Source organism: Aulostomus chinensis, chromosome 9 (assembly GCF_037954235.1).
Source record: "Aulostomus chinensis isolate RoL2024-O1b breed Wild chromosome 9, RoL_Achi_v1.0, whole genome shotgun sequence".
NCBI classification, from domain to species: Eukaryota; Metazoa; Chordata; class Actinopteri; order Syngnathiformes; family Aulostomidae; genus Aulostomus; species Aulostomus chinensis.
The window spans coordinates 21,858,992-21,881,471 of NC_141328.1; the positions used below are offsets into that span (position 1 = coordinate 21,858,992).

The 22,480-nt window shown below is 41.3% G+C and overlaps 1 protein-coding gene across 1 annotated transcript; it reads right to left on the bottom strand.

The window, feature by feature from the left end:
• Window positions 1-465: 465 nt before the first annotated feature.
• Window positions 466-9,541, bottom strand: xpc (xeroderma pigmentosum, complementation group C). The gene is made up of 14 exons (XM_086214271.1): window positions 9,279-9,541; window positions 8,285-8,557; window positions 8,091-8,187; window positions 7,579-7,663; window positions 7,343-7,500; window positions 6,740-6,860; window positions 6,568-6,657; window positions 5,613-6,449; window positions 5,313-5,473; window positions 4,203-4,284; window positions 3,245-3,376; window positions 2,829-2,998; window positions 2,139-2,232; window positions 466-2,011 (listed from the first exon to the last, which is right to left on the bottom strand). The coding sequence occupies exons 1-14, from the start codon at window positions 9,376-9,378 to the stop codon at window positions 1,673-1,675; spliced, it is 2,739 nt and encodes a 912-aa protein (XP_086070397.1). The 5' UTR covers window positions 9,379-9,541; the 3' UTR covers window positions 466-1,672.
• Between the last annotated feature and the right edge of the window lie 12,939 nt (window positions 9,542-22,480).

Sequence of the window (22,480 nt, forward strand, 5' to 3'; positions counted from 1 at the left end):
ACTTGAAGCCTCCCAATTTTTTAGAGTGCATAATCTACAGCAACACACCACTTTAACATGACATTTAGAGGTCATTGGCTCAAGGATTGAACACTCCAAAGTCTGGAATATATAAATCTCGATGTAGATTGTTTAACTTCAAACACCTCTACTTTTAAACTAAGTAAGAGTTTTGAGTTCACTTTTCCCGGAATATGTGGATATTTCCACTTCTGGTTAAGAAAAAGAATAAACTGCGTACTTCATCTAACACTGGTTTTCAGCAATATGGTAAAGAGAAAAAAAAATACTGTTTTTTTTGTTTTGGTTTTTACTTTTTTTTTCCAATTAGTGTTTGGGCTTTCGGGTAAAAAATTTGTACCAGTGAAATATAGTTCAGTCAGTTTCATACTAACACAAAATTCCTAATTCTTACGTAATAATCTACTTTAAAGGGACAAAAGAATGGACCAACGAAGCTTTTGTTCCACTTACAGTTACAAAGAGAAACAATGCCTTTTAATGGTATTTAAATTTCTTACAAAAATACTTTTCTTACAAAAGATGTGAAATACAGCCATTTACTAACAGGTATACAAATACAAGGTGTGTCATATCATAATGTGACAAAAGAGGCTGAACAGTCTTGAGCTAAGAGTCCTTTTTTGACATTAGAGCTCTCCATCCCATATTCAGTTCCACTGCCCAAGTCTGTTACATACAGTTCAGAAAGGAGAAACGGTGAACCTTTGTTAGCTTATGTTCAACTAGCAGCAGGTAGATTTAGCGGTTAATTTATCAGAAGTCACTGCAGAGATTAAATTCAGCCATGAGGGGTTTTTGAATCCTCATGTGGCTATTTCTCCATTTTCATATTGGTCCTGAGGTTGCCGTCTCACGCCGAATAAAAGACTATATGTGAACTTGCTGGATTTGACGTTGGTAAATCAAGAAAGATTATCTTGAGAACAATCATCTAGGTATTAGTAGGATTACAAAACGGGCCTTTTACAATGAACACCCAATCAAATAAATCAGGGTTTGATCTGACATTGAAGGTATGTGTGTGTATTTTTCTGTATTCTTAGCAGAAAAAGTGAAAGAAAAATCTATTTTCCAGTCATAATTGTGACAGAGACATTAAAAGTTTGAAAAGAGACATTGCAATGCGTAGTAAATGTGACATGAACATACAGTATGTCTGTAGTGTAAAAAACTATGAGGCAAACAGAATTGGTGGCGGGGTTAAGTTTTGGGGAAAAGCTTTTTTTCTTTTTATACATTGGGTTTAGCTGCATTGCCATGGTGGATGTATGTGCTTGTCGAGGGGCCTGAGACCACCCAAACAAACACTAGCCAAAGTGTAGGATGCATACCTGTCGGATTACATAAAAATGTCTGATTACTTGGAAAACATGCAACATTGCAACACTGAAGTGAAGGGAGTTTGTACACTGAAGAAGTTGACCAGTTCACAGAACATATTCAAACCGTATCTTGTCCTTCTTTTACAGTTGCTGCCAAAAGCTACAGTCTGTCCTGCCTGAGGCCAGACTATTTCATCCTGCTTTCATCTTGAGTCAATCTCAGTAGCTGCCAGGATGTCGTCAGTCTGCAGAGATTGAGAACAGCCTTGTGTCTAGAGAGTTTAAGTGGATTATTTCTGCAAGCTTCCATTTATGGATTTTGGACGTCACAATTTCTCAAAAGGGAACAAATGTTTTTCTTGCCCTCTCCTCTCTCGTTTTGACTTCTTCTGTCCACTGCTGCTCCCTTTCTCCTCCTCCTCAGCTTGTCTGTTTTGGGGCCAGGACATAGCCAGAGTCTCCAACGCTGTTTTGGCGCCCTGATTTCCATCCTCGCCCACCTCCTCATCAGATGAAAATCCGCTAATGTTTTCGCCATCGGCTGTGGAGGGAGCATGGCCCCCATGGTCCTGGTTCTTCTTGCCATATCGCTGTTTGAGCCTTTCTCTGATCAGTAGCCCCTTCACAAGCAGCGTCCAGTTGGCGATTACCCTCTTTTCTCTTTTCTAGAAAATGAAAGAGGATTTTTTATTAGAAATGAGGGTGCATCCTTATTACAAGTCTACAGCTTGACCGCAAAATCAATTGCACTCAAATGAGTACATGACAAAAGACAGACAGACAGACACACACCTCTTTCTCCTTCTGTCTCTGAAGCTCTTGCTCCTCCACCCAGGCTGCTCTAAGAATCTCCTCATGCTCCTCACACACAATGTATCCATCAGTGCTGAAACACACACACAAGACAAGCAGACATTTATCAAATTTCTCCTGAGAGCTGAAGTGCCAATTCAACTACTAGGATGATACTTTGTAAAAGCACAGATGAAAGTATTTGTTATGCCAGTGAAAATAGAAAGACTGGTCATGTTCCAGCTGGCAGGCACCAGAAGTAGATACAACAGAACAACTGCAGGAACCTATGATGCTCCTACGATGTGCATTCATCAAATTATTTGATACTATAAAATTTGACTTCATGTTGCTCACCGAGAATAAGGAGAACGAGACATCCCCCAGTCTCCCAATCTAAGAGCACGAATTTGCAATCTGTCCCAACATTTTTACAAATCGCACCCGTGGATTGGTAAAAGTGCGCATGGATTTGTCAGCATTTAAACATTAAAGGACTAGTTTCTTCAGACAGGGACGGCAAATCCATTTACCTAGATCTAAGAGCAAAAAAATCAATTATATTTTCCCCCAAACATTTAAGCTAAATGTTTTTGCCAATAACTAAGATGGTACTCGTCTAAAATCACTTCCATGCTACCGTATGATCACACGCCCCTTCTTCCACATGTTCAACGGATCCTGTCTTACACCGCATGCGAGTATCCTCCATGAAAGTCGAAGCCTGTGACGGCAGGGGCAGCGTCGATGTTGAGCTTCCTGGCTACGCGGTTCAGGTTGGCCAGCCTGAGGTGAACGCAGCCCACTGGTAACATACAGGGCTTGAACAGATAGACGTTACCATAGTCGTTACGGGGAACCTGAAGGGAACAGATGAAAGGTGAATGACCCAATACTGTGCTGAAAAAAGAGTCATTCATCAAGGACAAACATCAGAATATTCCTTAGTTAATGTCCAATGTTCTTTATAAATATAGTATGACCCACATTATATCACTGTTAAATTAATCCTGAGTTTGGGTAACCACAGATTTCTTCATTTCAATGCACACATTTTCTTCTGAAATGTTTATTTTCTGAATTCCCAGACTCTGTAATCATGCTACCATTCCATCCACAGCGATGGGCGGTTGATAATCTTCAGTCTGCCATTCTCCAAACAGAGCCAGGTCATTCTCCTCCTTCAGCTCAGACATCATCCTGGCCTTACGGGAACGATTTGAGAAACCCTTCACCATCTGACAGAGGAGCAAACATTATCCTTTGTGTATCATTACTTACTCTCCCCCTCGAGTCATTAGCATAAAACATCAGTTACTATGCAGAGAAGAAAGCGAAAGTAAACAGAAATTAAAACCTAATATCTTACACTAGCAGCATGTTTACTGGATGCAAAGCTGTTGAAATCTCAAGGACCTTTCAGGTTCTTGCTGCTAGCCATATTCATAACTTATTCAATCAAGACAAAAATATTTAATTGAGTAATAACATACTGAGATGCTATGTTCACAGCATATGTTCATTTCCTTTATTTGTTCATCCATCCCATTCTAGGTCACAAGATATCTTAAGAAAATTTCTTCAAAATTTGGTGCAAACATGCAGTGGGACTCAAGGATGAACTGAAACAACAGTGGTCAAAGTACATCCTTTGGAACTCGGGGCTGAACTAAAAAGATTTTGGTGGTCAAAGGTCAAGGCCGCTGTAAGAGGCACACGTGACGGATGCATACACTTGCAATGTGGTATTTCTTTTTCCTCGAGCGAACATTAGTTTACTGCGTGTTCGGCGGAGGGGGCATGTGAACATCTGCTGAACGTTGATTTGCATTTAAGTGCATTTCCCTATCCCTGAAGCTCTTCTTGTTTTTGGTATCAGTCACGAATCATGCAAATGAAAACTTATTTGTTGGGCTTATGTTGGAAGAAGCCCCAGCGAGACGAAGTTAAAGAGGCGGAAACTACCAGAGAAATAAAATAAGAGAATATAATAAATGCCAGGAGGAGAGAAAGGAGAAATAAATGAAGGAGAAAAACAAATTTGAGAAGTATAATGTCTCTCACCTTATACGGCTCTTCTCCAATTCTGACAGTTCGTGCTTCTTTCAGCCACGTGTCTCTGGAGTGGAGGGTGCGCACACATTCCCTTGACAGTAAAGAGATTTAAAGGTGATAAGAACAAGGACAAATTATTTATTTATCACACTGAAAGGCTTATTTGCCTGAAGAATTTGTTACGTTTTGCGCTTTATGGTTGCATTTTAGTTGTATTAGATATATTCATTTCAAGTGAAAACAAAGCGTAACTCACATAAAACTGTCAAAAAAGTAGCAGAAGGATTAAAATCTGAACACAATAACGTTGCGTCCTCCTTCTCTACCCATGACCCTACGTGATCCCAGAAAGACTAAAATGGGTGCTGCGTTCGGGTGCACCATGTCAATATGTTAAGTAAAACATTTCGATACATACCACCATAGTTAATGATATTTACAGAATATTGAGCTTAAATGACCAAGAAAATGTAAATTCCAGCATTAAAGTGCTCCAAAGAGCCAGTTTGAGATGCTAGTTCAACACACAGCGGACAACTAAAGGAAAGTCTGCTAGATTAATGTATTAAATACACCCAACATGTCTGGTTTTTGTTTTTTTTTTGCCTTTATGGAAAGACTGAATTGATTTCCTTCTAGATGAAGTGATAAACAAACCAGTGACTGACCACCACGGGTGCACCAACACCGAATAAACTAGAAATTCCCTTGGAGAGCACTCAAACGACGGTACTGAAAACAAAAAACCTTCACAACGATAACTAATATTAATGTTAATATGTCAAGATGTACACATCATAAGAAGTAAACTTCACCTTGAAGATTTACTCCTCAGGTATTGAAATGTGCTGCTGAATGACAAAGCATCTTTCAGTGCTCGACAGCACAGAATAATTTGGTTGGTTACATAAATGTATCAAAGTCTGTTACTCACTACTAGAAGTCATGATTCATTACGACTCAGACTCCTGTGAAATTCTCTAGAAAATAGTTCCTCTTCCATTCTGAGTCATGCACTAAAACGGCTGCATCAAACACGTAACCACACTGGTAATAAGAATGTCATGTGATACATCCTGATAGTTTGACTGATCGATGTCGGACTGTTCTTGAACTGACCTGGAGTAAACAGGCTCTCCTCGACAGTAGCCCAGCACAACGGCTGTCGAGGGGTAGATCGCTTCATATTTCAGCAGGTGTCTCTTTAAGGCGTACAGCGGGTGGTTTTTGTACTCTGCTATGGAGATCGGCAGGGGTTTGTTCAGCAGCTTATTCTCCAGCTGGGTGGGGGGTGTGAGTTGGGGAAGAGCAGAGATGATGGATGGCGTCAATAAGCACAGAGAATGGCTACATCAACGAGAAACTAATCCGAGGGGAGAAGTCAGATATTCACAACAAAACAGGAACGACAGGTTTCACCTCTTTATCCTCCTTGATGTCCCTCTCGTCCTCTGGTCGCTGGAATGGTTCAAGCGTTTCCTCCCACCAGTCGTCCTCCACCCGCCTCTTCCTGGACGACGTCATCCAGGTAGGGTCGTACTTCCTCCCCAGGTCTTTCAGGAATCCATCTCCATCCACCGATACCACGTACGTCACTGGTGATGTTGCTTTCTGTGAGCAGAGGTGAGGCACCCCAACTCCGTGCTCTACGTCTACACAAACCCAGGAGGAGGTTTTTTCCACAAACACCTCCAACCACTCATCTTTTCCAGGACCCCCTTTCTTTTTCCCACTCCTTTGCTTTGTTCCGTTGCTTGGCGATCCTTCCACTTCTTCATCGCCATCCTCCGACTCTTCGTCTTTGACCCGTTTTTTCCCTCCGCCACTCTGTCTCTTCTGGGCTCCTGTGTTCTTGTTTTTGCTCTTTTTCCCCTTTGCTCCCTTTGAGGGTTTAATCCCGTTCCCTGAATCATCACTATCTTCTTCAGTGGTTGCTTGAAAATCTTCATCACTACGCGCCTCCTCCTCCTCCCCTTCACTGTTACTTTCATCCTTGTAGTTGACCTTCGAGGCGACCACGCGGCGTGTAGAGTTCTTTGGTCTCTGTCCTCCTGCAGTTTTAACTGTCTCCTTTTCCTCTTCCTTCAACTCTTGCTTCTTAGCTTTCTTTCCTCCTCTCTCCCTGGTGCTCTTTGCTCCTCCAGCTGGTCTCTTAGAGCCAGCAGAGAACTTCCGCTCAGGCGGGCTGGTCTTAGAAGTTCCCTGGGTTGTTTGATTCTTTCTTGAGGCACTGGTGGATATTTTGGCTCCCTTGCCCTGGAAAAACAATACCATACGCATGTGACAACAGCAGGACAGACAGGTCATTTCTGTAGTTTACGCAATGCTTTAATTGCATGTGTCCATCACAGAAGGAGTGACTGGTTACCGATACCTTGGCTGCTGGAGGCTTCAGAGGGATTGGTTGCAGAGAAAGAACCAAGCGGCAGAAGAGCTGTAAAGACCTCAAGACCAACATGAAAAGCTACAGGAAACAAAAAAGGAATATAATTATCTCAACAATTTTGTTCTGTTCTGAAGGAAACTCTTTGATGCAAACTACCCACATGAGTCATCTCCTGGTGGGTTCTCGCTGAGAGGCTGGCGAGTCGCCTCTCCAGAAGAGCCCGAGGGTCTGGACGCTCCTCACAGGGAAGACTGGGGTTGAGAGTGAACGTGGCTCGAAACCTGGAAAAGAGGAGAAAGCAAAAGTGGAAATAGAACACAGAGTGTTGATGACAGCCAGGAAGATCGATGAGGAAGGTAACTGCTGACACCTGAAAGGTGAAAGGTGATTTGGCTTTTCAACCCAACAGGTGCATTGTCTTGCCTTAGTCTTAAGAACTTGGTGACAGGTTACTGTGAAGCTACTGCTTTTTGTTAAAGGGTGTTATTGTAGTTGTGGATGACGGCGATACAAAAATCAGGAGGAATTTGGGGGGATTAGGGGAAAACACCCCACCTGATCCAGGGAGTGATGTTTACACCACGGTACAGGCATTAGTGTGCCCCTTAATCCAAATATTACCCTTTTGCTCAACAGAACAACCACACACCGACAAGTGCGGGGGGGTGGGAGGGAGCGCTCATTGCTGCTAGTAGCATTTAAGTGCCAGGAGCTGAAGGTTCACTGTGGCGGAGGTGGTGATGTGATGAGCACACACACAAACCATCTGAGCAGTCCAGAGAGGTAGTTTTGGTCAATGCGTTCTCGAGCGACCGAGCCAAAGTGGGTGGGCACGAGTGACAGAGTGATGGCCAGCAGGTCAGGTTCACTGCACAGACGGTTTTGGAACATTCCTCTGGCTATCAGACACATGAGGTGGACCTGAGAGAGCAATCAGACATTAGGAGGGACCCGGATCACACTGTGGCGACTTGAAATCCCATGAAGATGTTTGTTTACCTTGTGCGTGTCTATCAGCAGGTCCTTCTTGTACCGGTTCATCATTCGCCTCAGGTACGTCTCAAACTCGGCCTGCCTCTTCCTCCTGATGATTCCAAACAATCAGAGATGTGACAGGCCACATTTGTCACTACACAGACACAAACATGCAAACACTGGAAATCACAAGACGTGTGTTTGAAATCACATTTTGGCAGCAGATGAACGAAGATCAAAAATTAAGAAATTAATCTTGATTTACTTAGCCAATATTAATATCTAACATCAGGCTGATGTTGATAAAGTAAAATTTCCAATATCTGCTGATACAGATGACAGGCACAAAACAGAGAGCCTTGTTTGAAAAGATGAGGATAATTATGGTATACACATTGGGAACCCTACAAAAACACAACACCAAGAGTTTATTTTTTCTCATGTCTAAAAAGAAATTGTCATTACATTTAATTTGACGAGTCTTATTATTTCTAATCTTTTATTTGTGTTTAAATTTTGCTGCCTTTTTTGCTTACTTCCTCCTGGCTTCTGGAGTCTCAATCTCGATCTCTACTGGCTGGGAGGGCAGGACGAGTTCAGGGGGTCCAACTGGACCCAGAGGCTCAGCGAGCTCTAATAAACACACAAACAAACACACACTTACATTGTACATTTTGAAAAGCATTTAAATCTCACAAGTCGCACAAACTATTTTCCTCTTGTCCTTCACCTTCCACTTCCTCCCAATCGTCATCTTCATCGCTGTCCTCCTCTTCCTCCTCCTCTTCTTTCTTGGTGTTCGCGAGATGTGTCGGTACCGCTGATGTCACCATGTCGAAGTCATCACACCCATCGGATTCCTCCTCCTTCAACGGTGACTGGAAGTACTTGCTGGTTTTGACGGCTGTGGTGGTGCTGCGCCCTTCTCGCTGTTTTGTGAATTGATGTGGCTTTGGTTTAACCTTCCTCTTGAGCATCTCCTCTTCCTCTGTGTCACCGTGACCTAGACAGATAGGAAGATACGGTAATCCCATATGCAGAATGCATCATTTCAAACAAATGTCATATACAGTAGTGCTGCTAATGACATTTGTTTTTATCATTGATTGATCAAATTTTCCATAAAGAATATGGAGACGATTGGAAAAGCGACACACTCCAATTACCAAGGGCCAAAACAGAAGCACCAAAAGTTCTTAACTTTCTGTCAGAAAAAGCAAAGAATTAGCAAAACCTTACAGTGTAGAGTCAAAAATCAGCGACAATTGGACTTCTCTTTACTTGAAAACAAAAGAAAAAACGAGATGCATGTAATTATTTTATTTCGATGGACAAATCAATTAGTTGTTGCAGCTCCAATTATCAGTGTTCCAATTCTACGAATCTCTGCCTGTAGGAACGGAGAAGTCCTACAAGAAGAAAAAGATATGCCAAGCATTCAAATAGTGCTTTGTTTGTTTGGGTTCCTCTTCACATCACAACAGGAAGCAGATGGCAACCGTTGTGCCAATTCAATCAACAGACATACAGTATGTAAACATACTTTTGCATATTCCCTGAATGTAAAATGCATTAAAAATGAAAACAAAACGAAAAACCGAACAATGTAATTAAGATGAGACAATAAAGGAGGCCAAGACACATCGGATAACACAAATTAATGAGGTAAATCACACATCTACAGCTTATACCGTTGCATGATAGAATAGCATCAACATTGATACCTGCATCTTTCTGATTCGGTCTCGACTTCACTCTACTCTTCAGCGTCTGCTTCAGCCTCTTTGTGTCCGTCTCTGCTTCACTCCTTCTCCGCTTCGCCATGCTCTCTTCCGCACTTCTCGATCAAAAACTTTTCTAAAAACAGTTTGGGCGCACGAAGAGGAGTATAAGAGCTCTCGGCATGGCGAGGTACACAACGGGGTAATTCTAGTTATCCAACATGCCACTGAAGAGCTTTCATAACATTCAGTGCGAGTACCGGTTGTTTGGGAGCTAGCGGAGGCAGGACGCTGACGTCACGTCCGCTTCTTCTTCCCTGTTCAAAGTGTCTCTCGACATAATTCTCCTACTCACCCTAGACCTTTCTACCTTTTCTTTCCTTCATTTCTAAATCATAACTGGCAATTTAAAACGACAGGATAGCGTTTAAACTCCATTCTAGCTGATTGGAATCCCTCCAATATCGCTTTTTGACACTAGGTGGCGGTGTTGTGCTACATGTGAGAAATTTTTATTTTCAACAGTACGTCGCCGTAACCTATTTCAAGGAAAAGTAAAAGTCTCCATTGAAAATTCTACCCACATAAAAGTAGGTTAGTATTTAATATGGAAGTTGCTTCAGGATCCAAGTAAATGTACACATTCCACATTAAATTTGTGTATCCAAGTGCTTGGAAGTGTTCTGTCCCTGAACCGCTGACCTCTAAAGGTCATGTTTGGCATGGCGTCCTCTTGCAGAAAGCAAGTTTCACATTTGAAAAATTTTTTTTTTCACTGGGTTTTGACATGTTTTCTATGCAAAATGTATTTCTTTAAAGTAACCAATACATTCAGATAAATGTATTGGAGTTGAAAGTACAGTATTTCCTGCAGACTATGATGGATTAAAAGTCCAAAGTACCCTAAACTTTATGCAGTTGAGCAAAGTACAGATACATTTACATTGCACTTAAGTACAGTACTGTTTTTGTTTTTTGGGTTTTTTTTTTTGTTTTGTTTTGTTGCAGTTACACATTTATACTAACTAAATTTAAGTTTCCCCACTGGCATGGGCAGAAGAAGATATGAGTATTAAGACTCACACCCAATATCCTTGTCAACTCATCCACTGAGTGATGTAAGGCAACGTTGTTAAGGACCTTATTTCTTTGTATTTCATACAACAAATCCTTTGCTCGGATAATGTCAACGGTTGGTTGTCATGGCAAGCAAAAGAATACTGGCATAATGGTCAAAAAGCTGTATGCCTCAAAACCGACTCACCGGCTTAAATGTCTCGATGACGCTTTCTGTATGTCTCTATCAGGCAAGTCCGGGACCGTGTCAGTCCAATACTGGTCTAACATTACAATGATGTGCTGTTATACAGCCTACAGCACAATATGACCCTTAACTCAAATTAAAGTCTGAGATCAAAGTCTAAACAATGAGCCCAGGACAACTGGAAGATCTGGGCTCTTAAAATATTAATTATTATATTCATTGTGTTTTATTTAAACGTGGCACTCATGCTGGGTGGCGACACAGCCATCTGACATAAGATGGACTGGTTCATTTTTGTATCTGAAGCCTTTAACCGGAGGGTATGGAGTGAGTCCAAACACAAGAAAAAACTCTAGCCCCTAGATCCTTAATATTGAAGACAGCTGCTGGCATTAGAGAGCTGCGCCAGAGTTTCTATCTTCATTTTTCATTTTATATTGCATCCTATAGCTGGGCTGATCTTCAGGCTTGCCAACCCACATGCCAGAGACGCTTTTTGCTTTGCAGTTTTGTTTGAAAGGTCCACACCTGAAGAATTTCAGTTGCTATTCATGATCATGTAACTTTAAGAATATGCCCAACTAAATCAAGATTTTTTTTTTTATAGATTTGGACTGTCACAATAAATGTATCAACATATTATTATGAGAAATCAACCCAATAATTTAACTGACCTCAAAATATCACCAGCTGGATTTATATATGTATTTGTTTACATGAGAAAAATTGCAGCCATTTGAATTTTATTCAGGCTTTTTAAAATTAAGGATATTTTGATCTCTCACGCTTGAGAAATCCATCTTTGAAAAGTGTAAATGCATTATTAGGCGATATATAATCAGTCTTAAAATGCTCTTGAAATGACAGTACTATCATTTATGGATGTAATTTCATGGAAAGTTTATTTTTCAATGAAAAATATGATTGCAACAAGCCAAATACAGATTTAGATATGGATATCTTGACTCAGTATGATATTTTGGGGAAATCTTCAAATTAACAAGAAAGTAAACTAGAAGCTGCTCAAAATGCAAAGACTGAGGGGAAATAAAACATTGAATATTACAGCATGTTGGTAAACTGGGTTATTTGGAGTGTAATTTATACTTTACAGAAACCATGAACCCCGCAACCCTCAATGGATAAGCTGCATAGAAAACAAAAGGATGGATGGATGGAGAAACCACGAAGAACTTCCAATTATGTGTAGTTTGATTTTTAAGACCACACTCTCATATAAAAGCCACAGGAAAATCAATGATAACATACTGGTTTTCTCTTCTAATTCACTAGTTACCGGTGGGTTGTGTTATTTTCTCTGGTTCTAGAGTCTGTGTGGATGAATGTGTTAATAAAAGCAATGCTCAGGGTGTTAAAACAATAAAATGAATGATGGTGCAAATTTCAGTATGACAGTAAGTGGATCCCAGAGAGTGTACATGAACTGGAACCCATTAGCCATATCTGAGTCAATCTGATTAAATCCCCTTGCTAATAATGTGAAACTTTGATAGCCAAGTCTGAAAATAGGCACTGATGAGCAGGAGAGCTACGTTAAGTCATCTGTAGTCGATGTACCAACTTTCTCTCTGTTCACAAATGTGTAGAAGGGCATTTGACACTATGATGGAAGTGCAATATTGACAGGGTGATAACAAAATGCTTTGCAGCAAAATTTCTTTTTCCATTAAACATGTCTCCTGCACAACCTCCAGTGATGTCATGTTTAATTATGGAGGTGTTATGAATATATTGTTGATATCTTCTTTTTTTGACAGCAGTCCTTAAATCACTTCTCATTCTGTTTGCATGGGTTTCCTCACAGCTATGTCATTAGGATATTACATTCTGAACTGACTTCAGACGTATAAATGTTGTTATGGTCGTCTCGGGTGTTTCACGGCTCTCCACACTTTACGGGGCTGGGATATCACCTCACCTCCTGGGACCCTGAATAAGAATGAAATGGGTAAATGGCCAGGACTAAATGAGTCCTTCATGTTGTTACTTTGCTCCAGGTCTTTGTGAGTCACCTGAAACGAGTTCTGCCTCTTCGGTCCAAATCAATTTGATTCATTTCAGTTCAATTTAATGTTCATTCTCCTCTGTTGTGCTCCATATCGATCTTGTTGGGATTCTGTGGCAGATGTGTGTGTTTCACTTCAGAAAGCCGTCTGTCAGCTGATACAGTCAGACAGCTTCAGACTGACTCGCTGCAGCACAGGCCAGACAGGACCAGGCGGGTTACCGTTCCTGAGAGATGCTTTACGTGTGTGCCATGGATGCACCATTCCCATACATATGCATACATATCAATTCCTGAATGCATGTTTATGTCAGAATGCATCCATATCTCGGAGTGTGACAGGTTTCTTTTCACGGTCTCCTGAATGTGTGCATCCATTCATCATATTTAGGCTCCTGAGACTGTACTTACATATTGTGTGTGTGTGTGTGTGTGTGTGTGTGTGTGTGAAAATGAAATGGCTAAAATCCACGGTCCAGTGCGCTGTGCTTCCAGCGCGATGCATGGCTTCCATCCCTATATGAACCATCAGTACAGTCAGATAGGAATAAAAAGCCATACAGCGCACTGGGCATTAGGAAGACTGGATTTTAAGAGCAAGTGCACACACACACACACACACACACACACACACACACACACACACACACACACACACACACACACACAAATACACACACACACATACACACACTGCAGTAAACTGAATCTGAATAAAATCTCCCAGGGGCCACTAAACTGGAAAACAGGGTAAGAGAAGGCAGACTTTGACACCCATAAAAAAACACACACACACAGCTGATCGAAAATGACATTCAGGATTGCATTGTGGGTAAACTGGGAATACGGCACCACACTGGGCTGGGGAGTGATCGACCAGGAGACAGCCGGTGCGTGAGTCACAGTAAGAGCGAAGCCACCTGGTGTTGAGGTGGGGCAGTGGGTGGGATGTCCACTCAGCAGTGGGCTTCCTCCCCCCACAGGGATCTCTTCAACTATCAGACTCAAGACACCCTGTTCTTTAAAAAAAACCCTGCCTAACATTTAATCTTGACCCATGAACCTTGACACAGTGCGCCACCATGTCTTGGATGGTGCAGCTACAGAAAGTCCCTCAATATGTATATTGGTTAAAGCACAAACTTGACCTTTTCCTTCCATCTATTCATCTCCTCAACCACCAGTATGTAACTGATTCGCTTTCCTTCTTTTTGCTCTTTTCCAGGGGCACAACACTTTGTTGGCACAAAACTCAGTTCTTGGAGAACCTGGCACGAATATATATAAGTATACACCCACACAAATGTTCAAAGATTGTTCAAAAAATACATACATGACATGTACAAGTCAAACATTCATTTGAAAAACATATCTTGGTCAAATGAAACATGATTTGTTTCTTGGCAACAACCATTTGTGAGTATTGGGAGTAGAGTTGGTGTGATTTAAAACTCTCTACAAGTATTCCTTTCACACAGATTCAACTCTGGAGGCTGTATTCAGTAAATCTGGTCAACCGAACAGACACTTGCCACAAGAATATGCAGATAAAATGATGAGATTTTGTGTTGGTGTCAAGAAAGCTATTAAGATTTTATTAAAAATGTGCCTTTAAATAATTTGCTCTTAAAGGGGAGTGGTCAGTTTTCCACCAATAAGCGTTTCCTCTTGATTAGGAAGCACATGCTGCAGTCATGACTATTTTATAAATGATAAAATCCTCTAAGGGAGAGTTTCACTTTTAAAAATGCTTTAATCTAGACAGTGCTGTCTTCAACCAGGGTTTCACTATGGCCTATGGAGGATTCCTATGTTGCCCTTGAAGGAATTGGAAAGAGAAAGGGGACATTTCTACAGTGCAAGTTAAACAAGATAAAATAAACCATCTCTTTTATATGAAATACATTGTTCTGTCCTGCATTTGTAGGCTTTGTAGGCTCAAGGACTGGTTTAGGGAAGCAGAATAGAATTTGACATTAATATGAGTAAACTAATATAAAAAAAACCTTCACAAGTCAAGAATATGTTATTATTGTTTTTTTTACAAAAATAACGCCTGACAAAATATTGCTGTCGCGCCTTAAGAGGCTTCACAACTTCAAGGAGCGGATATGAAATAAATCCAATTACCGAGCTGTCAATCAAGCCGCTAATTAGAGCGACTCCGGCAGACTAGCGCCATCAAAGCCCGAAACTCAAAATAGAGGCGACGAGAGACACACACAAAAAGAAAATGACGCAAGTCTGGCAAATTCATGGCAGAAAACATTCAAACTACCGCAAATAAACCTTCAGACTCTTCCTCTCACAACCTCTAGACGGACTGCTGCTATTTATGGATCACCACAGACGTGCAACAGCAGCTCAGGGGGGGTGGGGTGGGGGACGCTGCATGAAGAAGAGGCGAGCATCCATACATCCGAGCCGGGACCCCTACACCTCTGTACCCGCGTCTCAGCGTCCTCCGGTCGGGTTCCTGCGGCTCCCGCGGGGGTTCCAAGCGCACAGGGTTAGACTTCAAACAGGTGGGCTCCAGGCTCGTCTCTTCTGCTTGAGGCACTTCCCGAAATAATAGTTTGTCCCCTGCTCATTCCTCTCGTCCAAAGAGACGGGCTCGGTGATGCTGCTGCTGCTGCCACCGGTGGATATGTGGAGTTTGACCGCCCCTTTACGCATCTGTGCTTATTTCCAAATAGAGAGAGAGAGAGAAAGAGAGAGAGAGAGGTGAAAAACAGGAGAGGAGGAGAAGGGGGGTGAGGTAACAACAGCCCTGAGTGAGGAGGAGCTAACAAAAGGGGGGGGGGTGAGAGAGAGAGAGAGAGAGAGAGAGAGAGAGAGAGAGAGAGAGTGAGGAAGGGGAGAGAAGGGGAGGAGGGGGCCTCATCATACCTGAGCAGGAGACCTCCCTCTGTCTGTGTGTGTCTGTGTCTGTGTGTGTGTGTGTGTGTATGTGTGAGTAGGCAGAGACAGGGAATGTGAGGAGGGGGAGGCTTATGTCGCCTCAGTGACGTGCAGTGTTAATAAAAGCTGGGCAGAGGGGCTGAATAGGGCTCTTTTCTGTCTCATTCAAATACCGCCAGAAAGCACTTTCATTCTGCTGATAAAGTACAGAGACAGTGTGTGTGGTGGCATGGTGGAGCGAGGGAATGTGTGAATGTGTGTGTGTATGTGTGTGTGTGTGTGTCCATCTGCACCTCCATGTGTTTGCCCTCCCTGTCTTTTTCACTGGCATTTACACTGCGAGCAGCCAAACAGACGGCTGGGTGGACAGCCCGACAGACAGACGGACGATAAACACAAGCCCTAAAGTCAGACGAGAAAGGAGAGATAAAAAAGAAGACAAGAATCCAAATCAAACAGGAAAGAGACACCAAACATGTAGGTAAAAGATTAGGTGAGAGTTAACAAGACGGAGAGGATACGAGGAGAGACAGAGCGGAAAAAGGAGGGAGAAAGGAAAGAGAATAAGGGTCCTTCATCTTCTCCTCAGATGTGAAAGAGGGGGGGGACCCCCAAAATGTCTACAGACAAGACAGATGAGGAATGGAGATGAAAACAAAAAGAGGACAACCGGGCATGAAAGAGAGAAAAAGAAAGAGTATTTGAGAGAAGAACTTCACAGGGATAAAGTGGAAATACTTGCTCTCCTCCTCCTCCTCCTCCTCCTCCTCCTCCTCCTCCTCCTCTTTCTGTTCTCAGGGGCTCCGCTGGAGTTGCATTCCAACGCGTCGCTCTCAATCCCTGTTACTCCCGGCAACACAGTTCCTTGATCTGGTCCCACGTCATGCCGGGCAGAGGAGAAGAAGGAGGAGGAGGAGGAGGAGGAGGGATGTGAGGAGGTTCAGAGGGGTGGAAGGCCAGAGGGATGTAGGAAGAGAGGAGGGAGGACATGAAAAGTCAGTTTAAGGATGTCTACAGAGGAAGGGAAACTTAAGAGGGGGAGACAAAAAAGAAAGGGAAGAAGAGAGAGGAGGGATGATGGTGAAGAAAAGGGTGGAGAGGGAAGAGAAGTTGGTGAGAGCGAGGGATGAAGGGGTGAGGAAAAAGGAGGAGCGAGTCTGCGTGGGAGGAAAGAACAAGACGAGACACTGAGGAGAGGAAACTAAGCATCCTAGTAAAATTACAAATAAAATCCCTGTTAAAGAAACACAAGTTTAATCTGAACTGCCTGATTTAGTAAAGTAAAAGTCCTATAAGCATGAAAGCGAGAGATGGAGAGAATTAAAAAAGAAGGTGACAAAATACGCACGGATACATCTATTCGTGAAAATCTGCAGTTTTTCTTTTAAAAACTTTTGAAATACTTGATGAGTGGGATGTTTGCGAAGGCTCAGCATTTAGATGCAATACAGGATACTTTGTCTTTCCTCAGGCAACATTATTCTGAGACATGTCACCATCACCGTTGTCTCATCTGCTCGACATTTAGTTGAAAATCCCTCCAATTTAAGGTTTCATTTAAAAAAAAAAAAGATTTGTGATTTCATTTCAAAGCTTCAAGACCTCTCCATGCCAATAATAGGTCATAGTGTTTTATTTATGTTCCCCTCAAGACATAAAAATGAATAGAATGAATGGACTTTTATTTTGAAAAAGAAATCCCCAAACAAACAAATCACAAGTATAATCATAGACACAATGTTCCTGATGGAGGCGAGTCTTTTCTCTTCAGCATTTTGGTCTTTCTTTTTTCATTTTACTTCCAAAATGTGAATATGAATTATGAGCTCATGAATCTTTTGTGGAAAACATAATTAACTCCACCACACATACAATCTCACACACACACACACACACACACACACACACACACACACACACACACACTGATCTCAGTCAGCAGTAGCACAGCGTGTGCTCCTCTCCTCTGGCGCCGCACGCATGCAGGCTGGTTAAGAACCATGGAGGCACCAGAAGGGAGAAGGAGGAGGATGACGTCCGATATTAGGACACTTTTACTTTCTCAAAAATGTCTCAAAATAAAGGTAAATTAAAAAAAAAAGTGGTCATTTGAATGTTAACAATAATATTATTACGATTTGACCATTTTCCTATTCAAACCGTGAATGCAAGTAACCTTTGCTGTGACTTGTATTTGCATTTATTAACACTGACGCTGACTTTATTGCACTGACGTAGACGTGAGTTCAACATACGAGTCCAAAAAATGAAAAGTTAAATAAAAATGGGTTTTTACAACAAGATAATAACAACATATAAAAAGAAACAACACGTCCAATTTGGTGCTCGCTCACACATTAGCGCTAAGTGGGGAGAGTTATCGCTTGTATTCAGCTCAAATCAAAGTGTTTGTGAATTTCTGAGCATACAGCTGGATAAAGAAGACAAGGATAATACCTGACGATGTGCTCGACAGTTTGTCAATGGACATTTTTATCCAATTATATTGTTTTTAGCCATCTGTCACCATCAGCTTCAAGCTAAGTAAACATGACGGGCTCATTTTTAAATTTAAAAAAAAAAACGAACACAGGTGGGGAATAAAAGCTCCGTCCACCTTTTTGTTAGTGCTTGAAAAGCAAAGTATTCTTCAGTTACATTATAATTCATACCAGATCCTTCATTGACGTTTTCAACATGAACATCAAGCATTCTGTTGCGGTCTGCATTTTTAAAGAAACAAAACATCAACTATGGATGGTATTTGTCTTGTTCAGTTTGACCACATGTGGTCACGAACTGCTACTGAATTGTAACAGTTAGGTATTTATTGGGTAATAACTCCCTCAGGATACCTCAGGAGGCAGGGAGAGTGCAGCTGAAAATGAGTGAAGCAATTAACTGAATTCTCTCTCTCTCATTTGATTTGTGCGCAACTAACATGAAACTACTGAGGGATAAAATGACCATATGAGTAACGGCAGTTTAAATCTGTGAACTTCATGCAGCAAGTACCATTCGTTAGGGAACGGGGGGTGGGGCAGACAGACAGCTAGGAGGTCATATACTATAGTAAGCAAACATGCTCATAATTTAAATGACAAATACTAAGGTGATGCCGGCTGCCCATTACAGCGTTCCAGCAGTTGCCTGAAGAGTAAATAATGGGATTTAACTCAGTAAGGACAATAATGAAAGAGAAAAACTGCGAATAAACATTTTAAAGTAACAGGACATGAGATTCCATCACAGTTTGTTTTGTCTGATACACCATAAATTGATGCCAAAAATGCAGGAATTGTAGCATAAAAATCTTGTTTACGCTGGGCAGTAGAGGATGGCCAGGATGAGCTTGGGTCAGATTGACCCCTCCTGATATGTCAAAAATGTTTTATAATGTTTAGAGTTTCTCACATTAATATTATGGTGCAGATTTAGCAGCACATACTAATTTGGCTTTAAAAAACAACAACAACAAAAAAAAACGACTTCTGAAGAGGTGCATCAGAATTTGAGCAGACATGAACTCGTTGTATTTTTGGGAATTATCCTTTGAGGGTGGAAGATAAAGAGGAGGAGCGTGATTAAAAGAATAAAGCAATATGATTCACTACGATTTTAGGGAAACAAATATTCCATTGCCCCCCTCCGTCAAGTTCACGCATGGTTTTGGCTGATATGTCTCAGCAATTACCGGATGATTGTCATCACACTTAATAGAGACACTTAATAACCACGCCACACCTCAAAGATGAGCTGTAATCACGTCAACCAGTCCCATCATAGGGTCAAATTTTGTAATTAATCACCCACTTCATGGTTCATGATGTCGGGATATTACATACATATTATAAGATAATAGTCTGCTGCAGGTTTTCACCTCAATCAAAGCCTGAAATCACCTACAGAGGTGATCAATGCAGATTGTAGCTTCTTGATGGAACACGGCCGTCCTTGTACAAAAACTGCCAGAATGACACCGGCTTGAGGTTTAAGGAGACTTGCAGTGTTGCCGCTATAATGTAGGCTGTTAAAGTTGACAATGACTGCGGCAGCTTTACTGAGCAGACTGAATGGGATTGAAAGCATCCCAAGTGAACTGGCCAAGGATGAGGACACACAGTTTGCAACAAAAAAACACCTCCCAAAAAAAAACCCCAAAACGAACCAACACACTGGTAAAAACAAAAAAACAAAAAAAGGGATGAAATTCACTTAGATTTTTGCATTTGCTCTCATGCATGCAGGAACACAATGTCGTCATGGAGTGTGATGTTGTATAACAAGCTTATAGATACAAAATTACAGGCTTCCATCTTTTGGCTCCACCATGGCTGAACATTGAACATTCATACTGTAGATTGTGGCTGTGGTTATAATGTGGTAAACCAATTGTTTGGGGGCTTCAGAGAACCAGATAATTGCAAAATGGTCTTTTTTGATCCACATGTGATTGTGTGGGAGATACGGTAAAACTAGATTATGTTACATGAGGACTAAGATTAAGGCTTGATACATTGTGGTTTTGATGGCCAAAATCCAACTCAGAATAATTTCATTAAGACCATAATCTGACTCGAACTGAACTGAAATACTAATAATAGCTCTTAAAGTCACAGTTGGTGACATATAATACTTACAGGCTCAATGTGGTCTAAACTGACACATCGCATTAACTGTGAAAGAGACGGGGAAGGGAAGTAAAAGCTGTGAGGACAGAAAAAGAGCGGAGTGCAACCTTAGATAAAGATGAGAAGCTTAAAAAGGGGGGAAGCAGGTGTATGAAGACAGGATCTGATGAGAGCTTCCTCATGTTCAGTGTGAAGGTTGTAAGGGTCGGACTACTTCCTGGAGTAGAAACTAGGGCTCATTACATCAGAGTTTGCTGATGTGAATTATTGTTCTCTACGTATTAGTCAGAGCACATACCGGTACGTCTGTAAAGAAAAAGAGATGATGACAACACTTCAAAATTAAGGTATATTAATAACAGTAAGTTACATAAAGGAGAGCTTAATAAGCATTACTTAAGCATAATTAACCATTTATATATCTTCTTTGTGACCTCATTGTAAAGTTGGGAAAATTAAGTACCCATAACCCGTTTAACTCCACCCTGAACTCCCCAGTATTCCATCTTTGCTGTAACCATCAACACCTTTATTAGACTGTTAACTAACGGTTAACTTAATGTTAGTAAAGCTTAACTAAGCATTAATTAACCACTAATAACATACAATACCCCTACTGTAAAGTATAACTGAGATAACATGAGCAAAACAATTTTATCTTGAGAGAATAAAGCCCCAAAATAAAACAAAAACATCTTTTATGTTGCTGGTGACCATTGTATAAGAGCAATATTACACTCAAGGGTGTTCTTACTGTCATTTTTGGCAAACTCTTGTGTAATAATACTAAAGCGTAACCCACGTAACAGCCATTAGAAGAATTGACGACTGAAACATTGGTCACACGAAATTACCTCGCACGCAACAACACACACACACACACACACACACACACACACACACACACACACACACAAAGGCACTGGTATATTCAGTCTTGCCTCAGTGAGCAAGCAGTTTCCTCAGTTGCTGTTACAAATAGAAATATTTATGCATACAGCAGCGTGGAGCATCACTCTCACTAAGGGCTTTGGGCAAATTCCATTTCTGTCACGTCTTAAATGTCTCTTTAGAGCAGTATGGACAGGCTGGAGGGCCCTTTTGCTTGGGTTCATCACAACAAATCACTTATTCGCCTTTTGCAGATCGAGTGCAAATCTGAAGAACATGGCAATGATATGATACAGTCATCGTAACATCCCTCATGTTTATTTGACCCTCAGCTCTTGCAGATCACATTAATATTGATACAAACTTTTTATTTGGAGGACTGGTATCAGGTTCTGGAATTTTTTTTTTTTTTTGTAACAGGAGACTCCAAATGAAAAGCTAACAGAGAACAGCATGTTTAGAGGAAACAGAAGAACAAACAATCAAGAACCCTCCCGCCCTCAAAAAAAAGTAAATGAAGGGCCTTGACTGTTGAAGTGTTAAGTGCAGTTAATACTCAGTTGATAATATGAAATGCGCTGTTGTAAATGGGACTGGTACCAACCACCACCTCAATCCGCCTCCTGATGCAGAAATTTTGCATGTTTTTAAGGGACATGGTCATTTCACATATTTTCCGTGAGACCGCTCCGCTGGATGAGGAGAAAATTGAAGGGTCAGTTAAGTATTTATAATTTATCCGTATGAAGATGTCACTTTTCATTCAAAGCCAAAAAAAAAAAAAAAAAAAAAGATTGCGGGTGAGTATATCCCCTGCGGAACCATAAATGTTCAACATGTCGCCTATAGAGTGGTTAATAAAGAAAATACTGCCACTTTTAGCCAAACATTCACTTTTTTTCTTTTTTTTTTTACACAGAGTTTAAACTCTATAAGACTGTAGATTTATTAAAAGGCACACATGCTTTGGCAACTGTTGTAAAAAACAAAAGCCATAATGTGCAGAAAGCTGCTCAGTACTGAGATGATGTATCACGCGGCGGTGAAGCATAACTGAGATTTTACAGCTGTAATCAAACATTTTCCAGTCAATCTGGAAAGGATGGGGTTTTAATTTCACAGCATCTGCAAAGTCAAATACCCCCAATGCCCTGGCAGAGATGGAAGAAACACTTCAAGTATGAGCAGAAATTTGATCTCAGATGTTTGCCCTGTCAGAAGCTACATTTTGACAAGTGTGTGCCACGCTTTGAAATGTATAAACCTACTCAGAAATGGTTCTTTGCATTAATCACACAGGTGGGGTGGTGTAGCTGTACACTCTTGCCCGTGGTCATTAGTCGACATCCAGCTTGAGCATGTAAAGAAAAAAATGAAAACAAAAAAACGGATCAGACGTGGCTTTTATCATTGCTTTGACACTTTGAAAATAAGAGCGAGGAGAATTAGGTTTTCATGTTTCCTTCAAAGTCTGGCTGCCTCTAGCGGACTA